The sequence below is a fragment of the Esox lucius genome, chromosome 1 (assembly GCF_011004845.1).
Source record: "Esox lucius isolate fEsoLuc1 chromosome 1, fEsoLuc1.pri, whole genome shotgun sequence".
NCBI classification, from domain to species: domain Eukaryota; kingdom Metazoa; phylum Chordata; class Actinopteri; order Esociformes; family Esocidae; genus Esox; species Esox lucius.
Genome location: NC_047569.1, coordinates 9,400,524 through 9,421,765, shown reverse-complemented (window position 1 = coordinate 9,421,765; position 21,242 = coordinate 9,400,524). Strand labels below are relative to the sequence as shown.

The window sequence follows — 21,242 nt, the reverse complement described above, 5'->3', positions numbered from 1 at the left end:
ATAGTGTGCTGGGCCGCATGCGGATGACGTCATCAACTACGCGACGCTGTAGCGGCTGATCGGTGGCAGCAGAGTGGAGAAATGCAATTTAGACGCAATTAAAGAAAAGCAATAGATATGGATCCAGTACGTTACAAAAGGTACCTCGTTGACGACGAAGCACCCGTTCCAGAAAGAACAAAGAGAAGACGTAAACGAAAGTAAGTCTTGTAACAAAACGTACTAGAAGCTAGCTAGCTAAATTAGCCAGCTAACAAAGCTACCAGCTACAGATAATTTCCTATACCATGTAAACGCATGTGGCATAATTCCCCTTAATGTATGTTAAGTATGTTTGTATAAAGGTAAAATGTATCTTTCCATGTCCACTGTACCTTTCCATGTCCAAAGTAAATAAATAAAGAAAACTGTTCAAGTTGGAACTCTAGCCAGGAAAATGTTTCACTTTGTGTGTTTTGAATCTACAGTCTTAAAGGTTTCACCTCATGAATGGAATTTACCTGCTTGGACTTAATCAATCAGTCATATCAATCCTATTATATTGAGTGATGCATGAAGTGTTTTAACATTACCACAACATTTTTGTTAGGGACATTTCTGAAGATATGGGTGATGATGAAGAAGCTGTGGCCTCTTCTTCTACAACTCAGTAAGTAGAAAACACGCACACCAAATTAAATACCAAATAAAAAAAACCTACATATTTCTTGCTGAATGATTTTTATTTTTATTTTAGGTATCTCACCCAAGAGGACAATCAAGATGACCCGGTGTCTACTGCTTCTGATGACACAGTAAGTGGCTAAAAATGGCAAAAATATTAAAGTTAGGTGTTTTTTGTTTTGTTCGTGCATGTGCATGCACACTAGTTAATGTAAATCATCATAGATAATTCCACAACCCAATTCTTCCTGATGTTGCTTAAAGTGTCAGAAAAATATACATGTGGACAAAAGGGGGCATAAAATTAATTTGGAGAAGACTGTTAAAAAAAATAAACAAAGACACTTGAGCCTTCAAATGCAAGTGGTTACCAACCACATGAAATGGTACATTTGTATGAGTCTGTGCAAATTTGGGATTGCTAATCCAATGTTTTAAATTCACAGATGAACCAACCCATACCTGGCCCTAGCTCTTCACCTGGGGAGCCAGTAGAGGAACATCTAGAAGACCCCACAAGTCCAACTTTAGACCAGAAACCAACAAAAGAACAGGTGGAACTCCTGCTGCTGGCATTAAAACTCAAACATGGATTAACAAATAGAGCCTTGGAGGACATCATGCATCTTATCAACTTTATTGCTGGTCCTGGTGGGGAATTGGTTAGTGGCTCAAAGTACCTTTTCTACAAAGCATTTGATTCAGTGAAAGACATATTAGAAGTACATTATGTGTGCAAGAGTTGCAAGGTAAGCATGCAGGAAGGTCCCTTTAATGTCAAGTGCCCAGTCTGTGACCAGGACACATCAAAAGCGCATGCACAAAAAGACCAGTGTTTTTTGTACTTGCCACTAAAATACCAAATTAAAAAACTGCTTGAGGACCACCAATTAGGGAAACACCTGAAACACCGCTTTGAGAAGAAGGATGCCTCCATCAAAGATATATATGATGGACATATAAAAAACGATCACCCCTTGCATCACCAGACAGCATATCACTGACTTTCAACTGTGATGGAGTGCCAGTGCACAAATCAAACACAAAAAGTTTGTGGCCAATTTTGTATACTATTAATGAACTGCCAATACAGCTACGTGCAAAACATGTTATGCTTTGTGGCCTGTGGTTTGGTCAAAACAAACCAAATATGAACACTTACATGAAACCATTTGTCGATGAATGCATAGAGTTGTACTCTAATGGTCTTATATGGGAAAGTGAAAGTGGGGAAATTGTCACAAGTAAAGTACTGCTTACTACCATGGTGGCAGATTCAGTTGCTCGGCCACTGATTCAGAACTTTAAACAGTTTAATGGTGAGTTTGGGTGTTCTTTTTGTATGCAGAAAGGAACAAGTGTGCTAAAACGCAGGGGGCGTGTAAGGGCTTATCCCTATGAAAAAGCAGAGTTGAGGAATCCCTCCCAGACTGATGATCTGGTGGAAGAGGCTCTTGCTGGAAACCCCACTAAGGGAGTGAAAGGGCCTAGTATTTTGTCTTGTCTACCTGATTTTAATATCATTGATGGCTGTGTTCCAGATTATATGCACAGTGTGCTGCTGGGTGTAGCAAGAAGCATCACCACGCTGTGGTTTCATTCTGAAAACAACCAATCGCCATGGTATATCGGACACTCAACAGAACAGATTGATGACATTTTAACTTCTATTAAACCCCCCTGTAATGTTTCCCGTGTCCCCCGCTCAGTGAAAGAGAAAAAGTTCTGGAAGGCACACGAGTGGAACATGTGGTTGTTTTATTACAGCATACCAACATTGAAAGGGGTCTTACCTGAAAAATATCTGAAGCACTGGTTTAAGTTGGTAAAGGGGGTTTCTCTTCTACTCGGTGAGAATATATCACCACTGCACATATCAGAATCTGAGGGGTTGCTAACAGAGTTTGTTCAGGAAATGGAGACCCTTTATGGGATCAATAATGTCACTTTCAATGTACATTTGTGCCTTCATCTGCCCAATACTGTGAGGAACTGGGGTCCCCTCTGGGCACAGTCTGCATTTGTGTTTGAGTCATACAATGGGATCATTTTAGATATGATAAAGAGCAGCCAGGGAGTTTCTCTGCAGATAATGAAAACAGTTTGGCTACAGGTTGCATTTCCATCATTTTCCCAAAAAAACATGGTGGCAGCTTCTGATGATTACTTAGCTCTCTTAGAGTCTTTTTCAGTTGAGAAAAAAATGGTGCAGGAAGTAAGTCGCTGTCATGGTGTTACATCTCTGGGTAGGCCTAAAATTTGTATGATCAGAAATGATGATTTTCTGGCCTTGAACAGCATCAGCAACCTTGAAAATAGAGTCACTGTGAAGTATTTTTGCAGAGTAGTGGTTAATCTTGAAATAGTTCATTCACAAAACTACTCGCGTACTTTTCGGAGAAACTCGTACACTGTCATTCTTTCTGATCGAGAGGAAAGTATTTTCTCTGTGAAGACATTCATTGTCTGTGATCTGGGGCAGGGGGAGACATGTTATGCAGTGGGGAAGTACTACCAAAAAGTGAAACAGGACATCTGCGGTCAATTTAAGAATCCTTGTTATTTCATCCCTGTAGGGAAATGTCTGGGGCCTTTAGTTGCTATACAAGCATCTCAGATAAAAGAAAAGTGTCTGTTTGTTAAAACTGTGAACAGAAATGTTGACATTGTCTTCAAATTCATTAACCACAGTGAAATGCTCAGATAGATGTGGGATGATGATGATTACCTGAATGTATGTTCTATGTACTTTTCTTTTGTTAGTTTTTTTGCTACATTCAGACTATAATGACCTTTCAGCCATATTCTGGAAAATGCATTAAGACAATACAGAAAACATTGCATTTGGTGGATGTAACGGTGAATGTGTGGATGTGTATGAGCTGTAATGTGAATCTGGAAGTGACTTGAAAAAAGGCTTGATTGACAAAAATAAAAAAAACACAAACCATTTTGTTATACATTTCCTTCTTTTCCACTATTTTCATACAAGAAAGAATTGACCTGGTAAATGTTTCAGGAAAACGTGTAGACATCATAGCTTTCCATCTCCTCTCACTTAAGTGCCATAGTTAAATTCCATAACATGCCAATTAGATGTGATACCCATTTCACGTGTTCGCACATACATAAGTTCTTGCATAATTTTTTTTTAGTTATTTCTTAGTTATTGCCTTGATAATAGAAAATATAAGCTAGGCATCATGTATGACAGTTTCCAAAGTGAGATATGAGCTACAAAATGACCAGATCTTGCCATGAGCTAGGAGACGTATCTTGTATGTACATATAGGGCTTATATGTGGATATAAAGAAGCAATACAGGAGACCTATATGGCCTGTATATGCACATATATGCACCTCAATTTTGCCTATATGTGGCATATACACGCATATATGCAGCATATATATTATCATATATGTGCATATATGCTGTATATATGCAGCATATATGTGCATATAGACTGCATATAGGTTACATATATGCGCATATATCCTCATATAGGTTCTTTCCATGTGGGTGGTCTATTTTTAGGTTACTGAGCCATTGTGTCAGATCAAAATGCTTGAGGAATAATATAGTATGGTTTTCTTTTTGGCAGCTTCACAGCTTTATAAAGGTGACCCATTCCTCTCAGTTCAATACGTGCTTATGTTCTGCAATGTTCAGATAGAAATACAGTATGCTTTACATAACAAGCATGCCTCACAACCAACCCTCACAGTTAGTCTAAAAATTGCTGATGCCATACCAAAAACTACACCTTGCTTCCAGTCTTCTGATCAGACCTGGTGGATCATAGCTTAGTAACCAACAGCTCAGCCTGTAAGTATAATGCAAAAAGAAAATAAAGGGAAATCAAACTTCAGGTCTCGATGAAAGAAGTATATTAAAGGTCAAAATGTTTACTGTACATTGTGTAATTTGTTGAGAACAAAATTATGTAACAGCAGTCAATGGAAACCAAATTCAACACCCTAATGTGGGCTGGATTCAAACTCACATCGAAAATCAAAGCAAACATTTGAGGTCACAGGCTGTGAATTTCATCATGACAACTCATAATGTGTCTCAGTAGTGTGTAAGGCCCCCATGTGCCTGAATCCACTCCCAACATCTGGGCATGCTCCTGATAAGACAACGGATGGTCTCCTGGGGGATCTCCTCCTAGACCTGGATCAGTGAGCTTCTGGACAGTCTGTTGCGTTACTTGATCTGATGCACTGACATAACGTCCCACAGGTTCTCAATGGGTTTCAGGTCTGGGGAGCGTGAGGGCCAGTAAATGGCATCAAGGCCTTCATCATCCAGGAACTGCCTTAACACTCTGGCTACATTGTCCTACACCATAAGGAACCCAGGGCCCACTGCACCAGCTTCATCCTGGTACCTAACAGCAGTCAAGGTACTGTTGGCTAGCGCATTGGAGGTCTCTGCGATTCTCCAAGGATATGTCTCCCCAGACCATTGCTGACCCACCACCAAACTGGTCCTGCTGGATGATGTTGCAGGTAACATCGTCTCCATACTCTTTCACATCTGTCACGTGTGCTCAGTGTGAACCTGCTCTCATCTGAGAAGAGATCGGTGCGCCAGTGGTAGACCTGCCAATTCTGGTGTTCTCTGGCAAATGCCAAATGAGCTGCATGGTATAGGGCTGTGAGCACAGGTCCCACTAAAGGACGTCGGGCCCTCATGCCATCCTCATGGAGTCTGTTTCTGACAGTAGCTGTACTGTAGGTCATTTTGTAGGGCTCTAGCAGTGGTCCTCCAGTTCGTCCTCGCAAAAAGGAGTAGATACCGGTCCTGCTGCTGGGTTGAGGCCCCTTCTAGGGCCCTGTCCAGCTCTCCTCACATAATGGCCCATGTCTTGTTATCTCCTCCATGCTCTTGAGACTGTAATGGGAGGCACAACAAACCTTCTAGCAATGGCATGTATGGATGTTCCATCCTGGAGGAGCTGGACTACCTGTGCCACCAGAATGGGCTGCAGGTACCGCTTCATGTCACCAGTGGTGACAAGGACACTAGCAAAAGTACTAAAGTAAACTAGAGAAGAATCAGTCAGGTAAGGAGAGAGCAATTGTTTTTAGCCAGCACCTGTAAAACCATTCCTTTTTTGGGTCTGTCTTGCTTTTGCCAATCTATTGTCACTTTAATTTGCACGAAAACAGGTGACATTGATTCACAGTCACTTATGCTTCCTAACTGGACAGATTGATATCCCTGAAGTTGAATTGACTTGGTGTTATACTGTGATGATTACGTGTTCCTTTCATCTTTTTGAGCAGTGTACAGTAGTTGAAACCACTTGACTATATATAGGAACTGTTCTGTCCAATATTTATATTTTTCAATCAAGCATTTTGTTTGTGTGTGTTGCAACAAATCCCTGATGTACATCTATGGATTACGGTGTAATGTGATTAGAATTTGGCTCTGACTCCTCTTTTAAAATGAACTCATCTAACATTATCTACATGCACTTCAGGAATACAGAACACGGGGGTAAGGCCCACACCAAACTGTTTGACCAGCGCTTCCCTACCAATCTCTGGCCTGCGTGGGTGGATGAGACAGATGGCGATGAGATTCAATTTGTCTTTGGAATTCCATTTAAAAACAACTGCATAATGAAGTGGTCATGAGCAGGAGGGGGATGAATCACTGGGCTCACACCGCTAAACATGGGTGAGGTGTCATTCTGTATCAGTACACATACACGACCATTCAAAGGTTTAGGGTCAATTGAAAAATGTCCTTGTTTTCCATTAAAACATACCACAAATTTGTTTGTATTGGAAATAGAGCAAAATGAATAGGAAATATAGTCACTGACAAGGATAGAAATAATGATTTTTAACTGACATAATATTGTGTCCTTCAAAATTTGCTATCGCCACGTAGTCCTCCATTTGCAGCAATTACATCCTTGCAGACCTTTTGCCTTCTTGTTGTCAATTTCTTGAGGCAATCGGGAGAGATTTCACCCCATGCTTCATAAAGTACCTCACACAGTTTGGCACTTAAGTCAAGCTGCTCCCACAACAGCTCAACAGGGTTGAGATCCGGTGACTTTGCTGGCCACTCCATTATAGACAGAATACCAGCTAACTGCTTCTTCCCTGAATAGTTCTTGCATATTTTGGAGTACTGCAATTGGTCACTGTCCTGTTGTAGGTGGAAATTGGCTCCACTTAATAAAAAGGAGTGAAGATCCCTTTTACCCTGTAGAAGTCTCCCACTTTACCAACACCAAAGCACCCCCAGACCATCACATTGCCTTCACCTTGTTTGAGAGATGGCTTCAAGCACTCTTCCAGCATCCTTTCTTTTGGTCTGCATCTCACGAATGTTCTTCTTTGTGATCCAAACACCCCAAGCTTAGTCTGGCCATAATTATTTTTCCAATCTTTCTTCTTCCAGTGCCTGTTCTTTTGCCCATCTTAATCTTTACTTTTTACTGGCTAGTCTGAGATATGGCTTTTTCTTGGCAACTCTGCCTTGGATGCCAGCATCCCAGAGTCGCCTCTTCACTGTTGACATTAAGACAGGTACTATTTAATGAAGCTTCCTTTTCAGGACCTGTGAGGCATCTGTTTCTCAAACTAAACACTAATGTAGCTGTCCACTTGCTCAGTTGGGTGCCAGGGCCTCCCACTTCTCTACCCATTCTGGTTACAGACAGTTGACGCTGTTCTGTGGAGGGAGTAGTACACATCAATGTACGAGATTGTCAATTTCTTTGCAATTTCTGAAATGGAATAACCTTCATTTTTAAGAACAAGAATAGACTGACGGGTTTCAGAAGAAAGTTCAGGACTGTTTTTTTCGACTTATGCATCTTTGACCATCGCAATTCCACTGATCGCTTACAATATTTACCTGGTTGTTTTGGGTTGGGTCATGTTTCTGCTGTCCTTTTCCATATCATGTTGTGCTATTACTGTGGCACAGTGTAGTCACACTTGAGAAACATGTTGCACTGTGAGTGTTGAAAACCAGCACTGTGTGGGGAAGTGGTCTATGTTGCAAAGAGCACATAACATGATTTACTTGGTGCTCCTAGTGTGTTTTTTGTATATTCATAATCACTGGGGTATTACCAACCGACACTGTTAACCCAGAGTCTCTCAATCAATCAATCAAATTTATTTATAAAGCCCTTATTACAAAAGCAGTTCACAAAGTGCTTTACAGAGACACCCGGCCTTAAACCCCAAGGAGCAAACAACAGTAGTGTTGGATTTCAGTGGCTAGGAAAAACTCCCTAAGAAGGCCAAATTTTAGGAAGAAACCTAGAGAGGACCCAGGCTCAGAGGGGTGACCAGTGCTCTTCTGGCTGTGCCGGGTGAGATATTACGAGTCCAATCGGAATAATTTATAAATTTCTCTGGGCTAAATCCAGAGTCAATTTGATTTAAGACTAGGTCAAAAGTATGACCAGGTGGACAAGGACAGGGACAGCAACGGGCCCCCCAAACCAGGTACTCCGCAGGTGTGGACCAGGACCTCATCCCCTCCTAAAATTTTAAACTAGAGGAGACTGAGAAAAGTTAGAAAGTGCATTCCTCATATCCCCCAGCACAATAATATAGCAGCCTAACACCCGGACAGGGCCCAACAGGCAGGAAATCAATCCACCCACATTGCCAGGCATCAACCAAAGGGACACCCACCAACCGCAACCCCCCTGAATGAGGGCCGAGTATTGCCAGCAGCGTACAGCCCAATTGCACAAGTGCGCAACTGAGAGTCAACAACAAGCCAGTGACTCTTCCCCCGAAAGGCATTGGAGGGAGGGCATCCCAGTGGCGACGAGAGCCCACCTGGCAAGACAGCAAGGGTGGACAGTATCAAGCCTACTGGTCACCTTCACGCCCCTGGGCCAGGCTACACCTAATTATAAACCGTGCTGTAGAAATTAGTTTTTAGTAGACACTTGAAAGTTTGCACTGAGTTTGCATTTCTAACCTTAATTGGCAGATCATTCCAAAGTAGTGGAGCTCTATGAGAAAAGGCCCTGTTGCCAGCTGTTTGTTTAGAAATTCTAGGTACAATTAAAAGGCCTGCATCTTCCGATCGTAGGTTACGTGTAGGTATGTAGGGCTGGATCATTTCAGCAATGTAAGTAGGAGCAAGTCCATGTATTGATTTATAGGTTAAGAGTAAAACCTTAAAATCAGCCCTAACCCTAACAGGCAGCCCGTGTAAGGACGCTAGGACAGGAGTAATTTGTTCAAATTGTGTTGTTCTAGTTAGGATTCTAGCAGCCGTGTGCAGCACTAATTGAAGTTTATTTATTAATTTGTCTGGATAACCAGAGAGAAGAGCATTGCAGTAATCTAGTCAAGAAGTAACGAAAGCATTTTTCTGCATCAGTTTTTGATAGAAAGTTTCTAATTTTTGCAATGTTTCGAAGATGAAAATAAGCAACTCTTGAGACATATTTTATATGTTCTTCAAAGGAGAGGTCAGGGTCAAGGGTAACACCAAGGTTTTTTACAGTTTTTTGGGAAACGACCATGCAGCCGTCGAGGTTCACAGTGAGATCTGCTAACAACGCTCTTTGTTTCTTGGGTCCGAAAACGAGCATTTCTGTTTTCCTTGAGTTTAAGAGCAAGAAATTCTCTGTCATCCACTTCATAATATCTGAAACGCATGCTTCCAAAGTAGCTAATTTAGGGGCTTCTCCATGCTTCATTGAAATATATAACTGTGTGTCATCAGCGTAACAGTGAAAGTTTACATTGTGATTTCAGATTACATCGCCCAGAGGGAGTCTATCACCACGTGGGCGTGAATTTCCTCATGCCCTTATTTGTCGCTTGATTTTGTCATGTTTGAGCTAGCTGCACCATTTTTCTTTTACTGTGTCCATGAAAACCTGCCAAACCAGGCGATATAAGCCATTACGTAAGTGCATTCCCAGAACGAAACATCTGAGGGCTTTTTCGCGAAGGTGGGTTGCCCTAATGAGACAAATGTCGCTAAGAAGTCTATAAATATCAAACTGATTGTGATACAAATGAGTGGTATACTTCAATAGAAAGGGGAGAGCCAGAATTTGTGGAACTTGTGGATGTGTTCTTTTTGTTTAAATCATCAAAAGTTAAGCTAAGCAGAGGAAGATCATCCTCATCAGGTGCACTTACAAATTCCTTAAAATTTCCAGATGGAGCGAAATATTAATACAAAATATTTTCATATCATATTTTTTTTTCTTTCAAAATAATTAATAATTAAATAAATACTTTTTAACCATATTTTGGATACAACATTTGCAAAGCTGTAAATAATTTAACTAATGATTTTTTTTCACATTTTATGAATGTCCACTTTTATGAATTATCAGCTTTTATGCACAAAAGGCACTTTCATTGTCATATCAAATAATTTTGCATAATTATTTCAGGAAAGCTACATATGTCCTACTACACCATACCAACATAAAAAATGCAGTACAATACAAAATGAATCTTAAAACAATTACATCTTTGCACTCACAGAATTTAGGGCCTTGGAACTGCTGGGTGTAGTCGAGAGGTTTCCCATCTTTCTGTTTATGGCACCTCGGTCCCTGCTAACAAGGAGCAATTTGCTCTTGCACTCACTTTGTTCAATTTACCTACCTGGGAATTGCACTCCAGATGTGGAACTACAATCTTATCATGCTTGGTCAGATTTAATGTTGTCTGAATTACATGATGTAGCATGTTTTCAGAATATGTCTTGTTACAGGTGTATTGAATGAGCAGGGACACCAAGAGGTAGGGTGGCTGTAGGCCGCCCTTGTTGCTAAACAGAAAGAAACACTTGAAACTACGACAAATGGTTAACAGAAACAAAAAGGAAAAGCTGGGTAATAACGCGGTCCCTGGCCTCTGCAAGCGGCGAGTCTTCGGCAGTTACAATCTGAAAAAAAAAACAGTTCTCTGAACAGTTCTCTCAGGGGTGGCTCTATTTGACTGACCAAATCATTCCTTACAAGAGGCATGTGTGGAGACGGAAATCTGCCCAGCCGGTTTGTCTCTAGACGCTTCTGTGCACCCCACTTCTAGTCCTAAACTCAGCCCCTCCACACATCTGAAAGACACCTACGGATATACAATCCCATTTAGGGAAAAACTTCCTCTCAAAACTGCTGAACGTCACTGGTGAAAACACACGCTGACACAAATACTGCATATACGATTGAGGCTGTATGAAGCTGCCCATTATCAACATACTTTCTTCTTATGTACGTTAACCTTGTGGTGGGCCGAGAGTGGGTGATACTGCGTCAGGGTCCCTAGGGGACTCTGCTGTTTAAACAAGCCTGTGGATGTGTGCCAAGGCTGGTTTAGCACAGGCTTCAGCTCCCCCTCCTCTCCAGAAAGCTTGAGGTCTGAGTGGGAGTCAGGTCAGTCTCCACTTCACAGAGCACCGACATTGGCGGATGAATAACACTCTCACTCCCCTGCAATTAGCTCATTACGCACGCATGCACACATACATGAATGCAGACACAGACATATGCAAAGCATAGGACTCATTATACAAACCACATCCCCTGTCTCCTCAGTTTGAAGATCATGAGAAACGTCTCCTGGTTTTACTCATGTGGCTGTGCCTTCAAATAAGGTGAACTGAGTTTTCAAGTTATGATTATCTTGTTCTGGAGCTATGTTGTCAATGATAACTCACAATAAATGATTTTGAAAGTTAGTTCGATTCAAATGCTGTCTGTCATTCATAGTTTTTGTTAAGCCTTAAGAGACTATTGGGTTTTTGATGTGGGTTTGCTGGATGACATGGTGTAGCAAAGTTTTCCAAGTGCCTGTTTGTTGGTGGTGAATTCTCCTGGGAAAATAGCATTTACAAATATTTCAGAGCGGTTTGTGTGTGTTTTTGTGTGTGTGTATTTATGGGGTTGTGCAGGCTTGCAGCTCTATCCATAGATCTTGGCCTCTTGGTTCAGGTCAAATGCCTTTGTAATCTTGGAAGTGTGATTGAATTTGATGCTGAGATGGAAATAATAAATTGTCTAATTCCACTGCACATAGACTGGGTTTTGTGCTTAGTTGCACAGATTGGCACCTGTGAGTTTAACCGGTGTTCATTTGTTGCAAATACACTTTCAACAAAGATAGAAGCATATATTTTTAAACTTATCTAGAACTGCCATGACAAAATACACTAATATCCAATATATTAAATGATAATAGAAGACAATGTATCATATTTAATAAAGGACTAAAAATATCCTGTTTGTGGTTTGGAAATACACTTTCAAGGGCACCTCTTAACCTAAACAACATTATTGATGTTTACCTGGTTTAGTCATTTCCACAAAGTGTAAGTTGCAGTGCATACTAAATAATCTAAATGCAAATCTACTGTATGAAGCTCTGTTCTCTGTGTGTGTATATATATATATATATATATATGTTTATATGTGTGTGTGTATTTATACAGCTCCGGAAAAAATTAAGAGACAACTGCAAATTGAACGCTTCTGTTCCTCACTCTGGACCAACACCAGCATGGCACCCCAAACCATCACTGACTGTGGAAACTTTGCACTGGACTTCAAGCAACGTAGATTCTGTGCCTGTCCTCTCTTCCTCCAGACTCTGGGAACTTGATTTCCAAAGGAAATGCAAAATATACTTTCATCAGAGAACATAATTCAGCAGCAGTCCAGTCCTTTTTGTCTTTAGCCCAGGTGAGACGCTTCTGACGCTGTGTCTTGTTCAAGAGTGGCTTGACACAAGGAATGCGACAGCTGAAACCCATGTCTGTGCGTGGTGGTTCTTGAAGCACTGACAACAGCTGCAGTCCACTCTTTGTGAATATCCCTCACATTTTTGAAGGGGTTTTATTTCACAATCCTCTCCAGGGTACCGTTATCCCTATTGCTTGTACACTTTTTTCTACCACATATTTTCCTTCCCTTCGCCTCTCTATTAATGTGCTTGGACACAGAGCTCTGTGAACAGCCAGCCTCTTTGGCAATGACCTTTTGTGTCTTGCCCTCCTTGTGCAAGGTGTCAATGGTCGTCTTTTGGACAGCTGTCAAGTCAGCAGTCTTCCCCATGATTGTGTTGCCTACAGAACTAGACTGAGAGACCATTTAAAGCCTTTGCAGGTGTTTTGGGTTTATTAGCTGATTAGAGTGTGGCACCAGGTGTCTTCAATATTGAACCTTTTCACAATATTCACATTTTCTGAGATACTGAATTTGGGGTTTTCATTAGTTGTCAGTTATAATCATCAAAATTAAAAGAAATAACACTTGAAATATATCAGTCTGTGTGGAATGAATATATACAAAAAAAAAGTTTCACTTTTTGAATGGAATTACTGAAATAAATCAACTTTTTGATGATATTCTAATTTTATAACCAGCACCTGTATATACACACATACTGTATACATTTATACAGCTCTGGAAAAATTAAGAGACCACTGCAACTTTTTCTTTCCTTTCCAAAAAAGTTGAAAAGGAAAGTTTTGAGTGAGGAACAGAAGCATTCGATTTGCAGTGGTCTCTAAATTTTAACCATTCTGTTCCTCATTCAAAACCTTCCTTTTTGACAATTCTGGAAAGGAAAGAAAAAGGTGCGGAGGTCTCTTAATTTTTTCCAGGGCTATATGTATGTGTGTGTGTGTGGTTGTGTATACACACACACAGACACAGTAAGCTCCAGAAGAAATTGGACACTGACACAAGTTTTGTTATTTTGGTTGTTTACTGAAAAACTTAAGGCAGAAAGAACAGAAGACAGCAGCAGTAAATGCCTGGCAAAGCATCACAAATGAGGAAACCCAGTGTTTGGTGATCTCAGTGCGTTCCAGACTTAAAGCAGTCATTGCCTGCAAAGGATTCTCAAAAATTTTATTTATCACTGTGTTAATTTGTCCAAATTCATTTGAGCCCCTGAAATAAGGGGCTGTGTATGAAAATGGTTGCAGTTCCTAAACAATTCATACAATATTCTTGTTAAACCCCTTGAATTAAAGCTGAAAGTCTGCACTTCAATTGCATCTCAGTTGTTTCATTTAACATTCTTTGTGGTGGCGTACAGAGCCAAATTTCTGAAAATTGTGTCAGTGTCCTAAAGCCCTTCGTGTTGGTTACTTAGTTTTCTTCCATTACGTATTGTAGCCCAGTGTTTCTTGGAACGATTGTCAATGAAAACGGTTGGAATACATATGTACATGAGATCTTTCAGTTTATATTTTCAATATATTGTCACAAATTTTAAAAAATGTATTTGCTTTGTTATTATGATGTATTTGTAAGCTGATGGCAAATAATACAAATATGAAATTAATTATAAATTAAGTCTACAAAACCACAAAATGTGAAAAAAGTAAAAGGGTCTGTTGGAACTAGTATTGTTTGTGTGCAATTTCAGCTCTGGACAGCGGCTATCACCAAGTCACTTGTACTTGTCACGGATCAGGAACACCCCGGAAACCATGTCGTTTGCTGCCTTTAAATGGGGGTGGATTAAGGGATTAAAATGAGATGACGATGTGCCATCAATTCTTCTATGCAAAATCAAAACCGAATTATTCAGACTCACATGACTGAATTTTAAGTTACAGCCCTTCAGATATAGCAATAATATAGATTTTTCATACTTTGGTGATACTAATTTCACCTGCCTTAGTTCAAGGGTTGATAAAAGGTAGTACAATTGCAAATTTGGTTGTGCATACCCTTTATTTTAAAGTGTGTGGTTACTACTGGTAATGGATTTTGATGAACGTATATGTTTTGGTCAGGTTTTAGTGATATTTTAACATCATGTACTTCTTCAGTGATTGATTTAACTATTTCAGACTGCGCATATCAGGCAATGTTCACATCTTTAGAAACGTAGCTACTAGTGGATACCAAGAAACTCCACTCAACACCACCCTATTACTCAGACACAATCTGCATTTCACTAAACTGGAAATTAACAATTGAAAAATATGCTGAATTATTCTTGTTTGAAAGATCTCCACACATAAAAAAAACAGCATTTAATAAAATACAAATAAAATTTCTCATGTATCTTGTTAGAAAATATTAGGGACTGTAGTGCAGGCCATGATCCGTAAAATACGAACTTCAAATAAAGACCATCAATTTCTGCCAAAGGCCAAGACTAAAGTGTAGTTAATACCTTATCAAATCATTAAAATCACACACAGTTTACAAAAAAAGGTTAAAGTGAAATGGTAAAGTGAAACACCCTTAACATTACAAGGAGTATATGAACTGGCTAATGAATCATATGAAGTATTTAGAATATAGTGATATGTAAAGTAGTAAACGGATAGCATGTACACAATACACAATATGATAAAGATTATCAATGTGCTATACCTACAGTACTATGACTGTGGAAATATTAAGCAAATGGTGAATTAGTTGAACAGTGAAATATAGAACAGCGTAGTTGACTGTGTATCTGTGTGTACACGTGTGAGGGCATGCTGGAGTGGGTGTGTACATGTCTTATTAGGTTAATATTGTACTGTGGAGTCTGATGGACTTTCCTAATGAGCTGCCCTTTTTTGAATGTAATAACGAGCATCTCAAAGCTCATGTTTCTTTCTCCCTGTCTACATATCTAACTTGAGACTGGAATTTGGTTGCTAGGTGATACATGTTCTTTAGGTTTGTTAATGTTACATGGCGAGTTGTGTTTTAAAGAAATCAGCCTAGGTAAAAAAATGAAATGCAGCACGTTGAGTCAGGGATCATTCGGTTCCCATGGCAGAAGAGTCAAACAATCCACTATAGATTAGAAGAGATGTCTGAAATGGAAGTGATGCGAATGTCAAGTCTAATATTGTCCTCTGATTTTGCAAAATGCAGTTATGCAGAGCTGGGAAGTGTTTTGCTGGTTTGCATGTTAGGAACTTAATTGTGATAGGTTTTCACCCATGCTCCATATTTTCTGCCCTCCTCTATTTGCCATAATTGCACATTTAGTATTGCCATTACTGCATTTGCCCTCATTGCAGTTCTATACATTCCACTTGTAATATGCTTATACTTAACATCAGGCTTGAAATTTCATTAGGGGCAAGGCCATTTGGCTTTCGGTGCCACAAAAATATTTAGGGCACTGAGGCCACATGCCAGGGCACAAAGGCCATTGAATGAAATAGCTCGGAAGATTTGGAGCTTACAAATAAATTATTGCTGATAACTTTTTAATGTATCATACATTGAATAATAACTTACTATAACTGATATGTTTTTTCCACATAAAAAGTTAATGTTTTAATCCTTTAAATTACACCTACTCCTCCCTAAAAGAAAATTAAGATCCTGGAAATTGTTTCATTTCAGAAGTTTTAGTTGAGAGCATTCACATGAGGACAACAGGCAACAGTAATGACAGTTAAGTATAGCTAGCTAGCTAACTAGACAGAAGGTTAACATTACCTCAGTTACACAAAAGTAAAATGTGAAGTATCCTTTAACATCACAGTCATCTGCACTAATGGGTATGATCTAAATAAACAAATGTAATGACTTATTTTTGCGCAGAGCAAGTCATTTTCGTCTTTACATTTTTCACCACGAATGCTGCCATGTCTAGTGATGCCAAACATAGAGGTTTGATTCAGTTTACACTAGGACTGCCAAGCCCTTCAAACAAACATTAACAGCCAGATCCGAACGCCTTTTCTCTTCATTAGCATACGGCCCTATTAGCATACACATTTTCCTCTGCAGCGTCACCACCCAGCCAGAGCATCAGTTCATCTACTGGGTCATAATCAAATTATGGAGAGTAGTCTAAAAAATTATGAATTACGGGAACATTTGTTTTAAAGGGTTAAAGAATTGGGAGGAAAAATACAAGAAAGTATTTGTATTGAAGGGCTTATCATACGAAAAAAATTACTAAAAAGATTACATGGAACGATTATTTCTAAGAACACATGCTACAGTATTTTCGTTAGTTTATTAGTTCTTACAAATGTACAAAATGAAAATTACACCACTTACATTATTCAAAAACAAATCTATTAGAATTTTGTTTTCATTTTGATCTCAATTTAGTGATGCACAAGGTAAAATAACAGACATTATCGTCCAGTTTGGAGACGATCTGAGGATGTCCACATGAATAGCCATACATAGGCCTGCCGGTTGCACGATAAATACATAAAGGACAGGATTACTTACAGCGTGATCACGCCAGCCTCCTGCTGCTAGTTCAGCATTCACATAACACCCCAGACTCTCCACTATTATGCACATCTGTTCGTCATCACGTGGGCAACGACAGTGACACCTGGAGGGGTGTGATTGGGAGGAACGGCCCCCCTGATCTGAACCCGAGCGGTGTTCAGTTATTGGACTTCTGTGCTAGTCACAGTTTGTCCATAACGAACACCATGTTCAAGCATAAGGGTGTCCATCAGTGCACATGGCACCAGGACACCCTAGGCCGCAGGTCGATGATCGACTTTGTTGTCGTTTCATCTGACCTGCGGCCGTATGTCTTGGACACTTGGGTGAAGAGAGGGGCGGAGCTGTCAACTGATCACCACCTGGTGGTGAGTTGGATCCGATGGCGGGGGAGGAAGCGTGACAGACTCAGCAGGCCCAAGCGTACTGTAAGGGTCTGCTGGGAACGTCTGGCCGAGTCTCCTGTCAGAGAGATCTTTAACTCCCACCTCCGGCAGAGCTTCAACTGGATCCCGAGGGAGGCTGGAGATATTGAGTCTGAGTGGACCATGTTCTCCACCGCCATTGTCGAAGCGGCCGCTCGGAGCTGTGGCCGCAAGGTCTCCGGGTGCCTGTCGAGGCGGCAATCCCCGAACCCGGTGGTGGACACCGGAAGTAAGGGATGCCGTCAAGCTGAAGAAGGAGTCCTATCAGGCCTGGTTGGCTTGTGGGACTCCTGAGGTGGCTGACGGGTACCGACAGGCCAAGCGGACTGCAGCCCGGGTGGTTGTGGAGGCAAAAACTCGGGCCTGGGAGGAGTTCTGTGAGGCCATGGAGAAGGACTATCGGCTGGCCTCGAAGAGATTCTGGCAAACCGTCCGGCGCCTCAGGAGAGGGAAACAGTGCCCTACCAACGCTGTTTACAGTAGAGGTGGGCATCACCCGGGCTGAAGTCACTGAGGTGGTCAAGAAACTCCTCGGTGGCAAGGCACCGGGGGTGGATGAGATCCGCCCTGAGTACCTCAAGTCTCTGGATGTTGTGGGGCTGTCTTGGTTGACATGCCTGTGCAACATCGCGTGGCGGTCGGGGACAGTGCCTTTGGGATGGCAGACTGGGGTGGTGGTCCCTCTTTTTAAGAAGGGGGACCGGAGGGTGTGTTCCAACTATAGGGGGATCACACTTCTCAGCCTCCCCGGGAAAGTCTATGCCAGGGTTCTGGAGAGGAGAATACGGCCGATAGTAGAACCTCGGATTCAGGAGGAACAGTGTGGTTTTCGTCCGGGCCGTGGAACACTGGACCAGCTCTATACCCTCTACGGGTGTTGGAGGGTTCATGGGAGTTTGGCCAACCAGTCCACATGTGTTTTGTGGATTTGGAGAAGGCATTCGACTGTGTCCCTCGCGGCGTCCTGTGGAGGGTGCTTCGGGAAAATGGGGTCCTGGGTCCTTTGCTAAGGGCTGTCAGGTCCCTATACGACCGAAGCAGGAGCTTGGTCCGCATTGCCGGCAGTAAGTCAGACTTGTTCCCAGTGCATGTTGGACTCCGGCAGGGCTGCCCTTTGTCACCGGTTCTGTTCATAATTTTTATGGACAGAATTTCTAGGCGCAGCCAGGGGCCGGAGGGTGTCAGGTTTGGGGACCACACGATTTCGTCTTTGCTCTTTGCGGATGATGTTGTCGTGTTGGCCCCTTCAAACCAGGACCTTCAGCATGCGCTGGGACGGTTTGCAGCCGAGTGTGAAGCGGTGGGGATGAGAATCAGTACCTCCAAATCCGAGACCATGGTCCTCAGTCGGAAAAGGGTGGCTTGCCCACTTCAGGTTGGTGGAGAGTGCTTGCCTCAAGTGGAGGAGTTTAAGTATCTAGGGATCTTGTTCACGAGTGAGGGAAGGATGGAACGGGAGATTGACAGATGGATCGGTGCAGCTTCTGCAGTAATGCGGTCAATGTATCGGTCTGTCGTGGTGAAGAAAGAGCTGAGCCTCAAGGCGAAGCTCTCGATTTACCGGTCAATCTACGTTCCTACTCTCACCTATGGTCATGAGGTTTGGGTCATGACCGAAAGGACAAGATCCCGGATACAGGCGGCCGAAATGAGCTTTCTCCGCAGGGTGGCTGGGCGATCCCTTAGAGATAGGGTGAGAAGCTCGGTCACCCGGGAGGAGCTCGGAGTAGAGCCGCTGCTCCTCCACATCGAGAGGGGTCAGCTGAGGTGGCTTGGGCATCTGTTTCGGATGCCTCCGGAACGCCTTCCTGGGAAGGTGTTCCGGTCCCGTCCCACCGGGAGGAGACCCCGGGGAAGACCTAGGACACGCTGGAGGGACTATGTCTCCTGGCTGGCCTGGGAACGCCTCTGTGTCCGCCCGGAAGAGCTGGAGGAAGTGTCTGGGGAGAGGGAAGTCTGGGCATCTCTGGTTAGACTGCTGCCCCCGCGACCCGGCCCCGGATGAAGCGGAAGAAGATGGATGAATGAATGTTCGTCATCACATCACCCCATCATTACTTTCCATAGATCGTCATAACCACTGCTTATAACTGCCCCTCATGGCCTTTTCTTCAAGTAAAAACATTGCAATGTATTATTCAAAAATAAATATTTGTAAATTTGATTAGCAGAGTAAAATGATATTCAAAGGATTTACCGTAGCCTACATGAATAACGAAATTGATTATTAGATAAAATATAGAAAAGTAATTTGTCATTAATGTGGATGATGTGTGCTGCAAGACACATGCATTTATACATATTGCTCGAACTTCAAACTTCTACCCCACATACAGCACACAGCATTGGGGGTTTTTGTGAGCAAGACCAGCATATAAAATGGTTGCGCTGCACACAACTCTAATCGGTCTTGTTCCGTCTTCTTGCCGGGTGTGAGATGCCGAGGCATGTAAACAACATGTACACAATTTCAAAGAATGATTTACAGTAGAAAGTATTGAAAAGTAATTTGTCCATTGTATTGATGAAAAACTGTAACGGTATAAGTTAGTTGAATTGATAACTGGTGATCGTTGGTATTTCGTTTTGTGAATAATTATTTAGCCTCATACATTCATAGAATCCTACTGTTCAGTAAAATAAGCAAAGAAAATTCAATGACAGATGATAGGGTGTATATGCAACATAGTTTTCCTCTCAAAATAAAAGCAGTAGTGGTGTAATACGTTTGTTGAATTGGTGATTACTAAAGAATGTCTGGTATTTAATTTTTTTTGTGGTTTTTTCATCCATTGACGTCACGCATTCAGCGAGGGGTGATTAGCGCCCAGAAGTGGTGTACGAACGAAAATATCACTTACTTGACACATCTTTCTCAGAACAATGATAGGCAATAGGCCTACCTCGTGTTATATATTTTTCAAGTTTCAAGGTTTCAAGGTTGTCTTCAAGATAAAACATTATATGGAGTTAATCAGGCCTCGTGATTCTGCTTGCTTTGCATCCCAGAATATTGCATCCATTGTTTATCATTGGCTGCTGACGGCATTGACTTTAAGCTAAGAGTGTAGGTGTACAATCACAGTTTATCTCTTTCATTTGCATTTTGAATATGCATCTCTGGTGGCCCTAATAATCACAGATTACATTCCCGCAGGTAAAACTTATTTGTGTGCGGATGTTCACGATTGCAAACGTGCATTCGCATGCCTGAGGTTTCTGCAACGTTTTGACAATGTTGGTGGTTGTGGAGCAAAACATCTGACTACTGCAGATTTTGTGTATGCGCGAAAAGCTACAGATATCTTCATTTTTTATATACAACCATCAAGATCCTTTTTGAGAAATTGCCATTTATTTTTCAAAAATGTTTTGAAGCAATTAAAAACATGAATAAACCAAATAACAGGTCAACACATCCTTCGATTTTGGGTTATGTTCAGATAAACAGACATATTTTGGAAAATCAAAGGTTATTGAATTCTTTGGAACCAGTGAATATCTGACAGACCTTTAGCATGTAATGTAGAGATGTAGCCCAAGCATATTGAAGTAGAAAGCAATGGTTTAGCAACCCTTGCCTAAGACGCAGTACAAAACCCATTAGGTAAAAGGTAAATTCAATTTTTGGCCAGCTATGTAACATTGATTGATCCCTCAAAAGGTGTTCAACTGGTTATAGGCTATTCTTATTTGTTTTCTATTGCCTCTTAACATGAAAGTAATAAGATTACGTTAGGTTACTAATTACAAATGTGGACAGGTAACTTAACTGTAACGGTTTACATTTAAAAAATAAATCTACTCCACCCAGTTAGCGCCTGGGTACCATTTGGGTGACAACACTAACTGCTGTCGGCTATTGGCTATTAAGTCTGAAAAAAAGGGTAAAAAACAAACAGGTAAATAGTCTCGAAATAGTTTTTCTTTCGTGAGTTTAGAATTCTGACAACAAAACAAT

General features: G+C 41.4%; 1 protein-coding gene across 2 annotated transcripts; it reads left to right on the top strand.

Moving 5' to 3' along the window:
- Nucleotides 1-93: 93 nt before the first annotated feature.
- LOC117594389 lies at nucleotides 94-3,597 on the top strand. 2 transcript variants are annotated; one of them, XM_034291701.1, is made up of 4 exons: nucleotides 94-200; nucleotides 590-649; nucleotides 737-794; nucleotides 1,110-3,597. In XM_034291701.1, the coding sequence occupies exons 1-4, from the start codon at nucleotides 118-120 to the stop codon at nucleotides 1,665-1,667; spliced, it is 759 nt and encodes a 252-aa protein (XP_034147592.1). In that variant the 5' UTR covers nucleotides 94-117; the 3' UTR covers nucleotides 1,668-3,597. The 2 variants fall into 2 exon arrangements, with proteins under 2 accessions (XP_034147592.1, XP_034147591.1); XM_034291700.1 differs by having other exon boundaries at nucleotides 104-200.
- The last annotated feature ends 17,645 nt before the right edge of the window (nucleotides 3,598-21,242 follow it).

Excerpts from the sequence above, each read along its gene's own strand:
- LOC117594389 (XM_034291700.1), top strand. The coding sequence starts at position 1,775 with ATGCTTTGTGGCCTGTGGTTTGGTCAAAACAAACCAAATATGAACACT.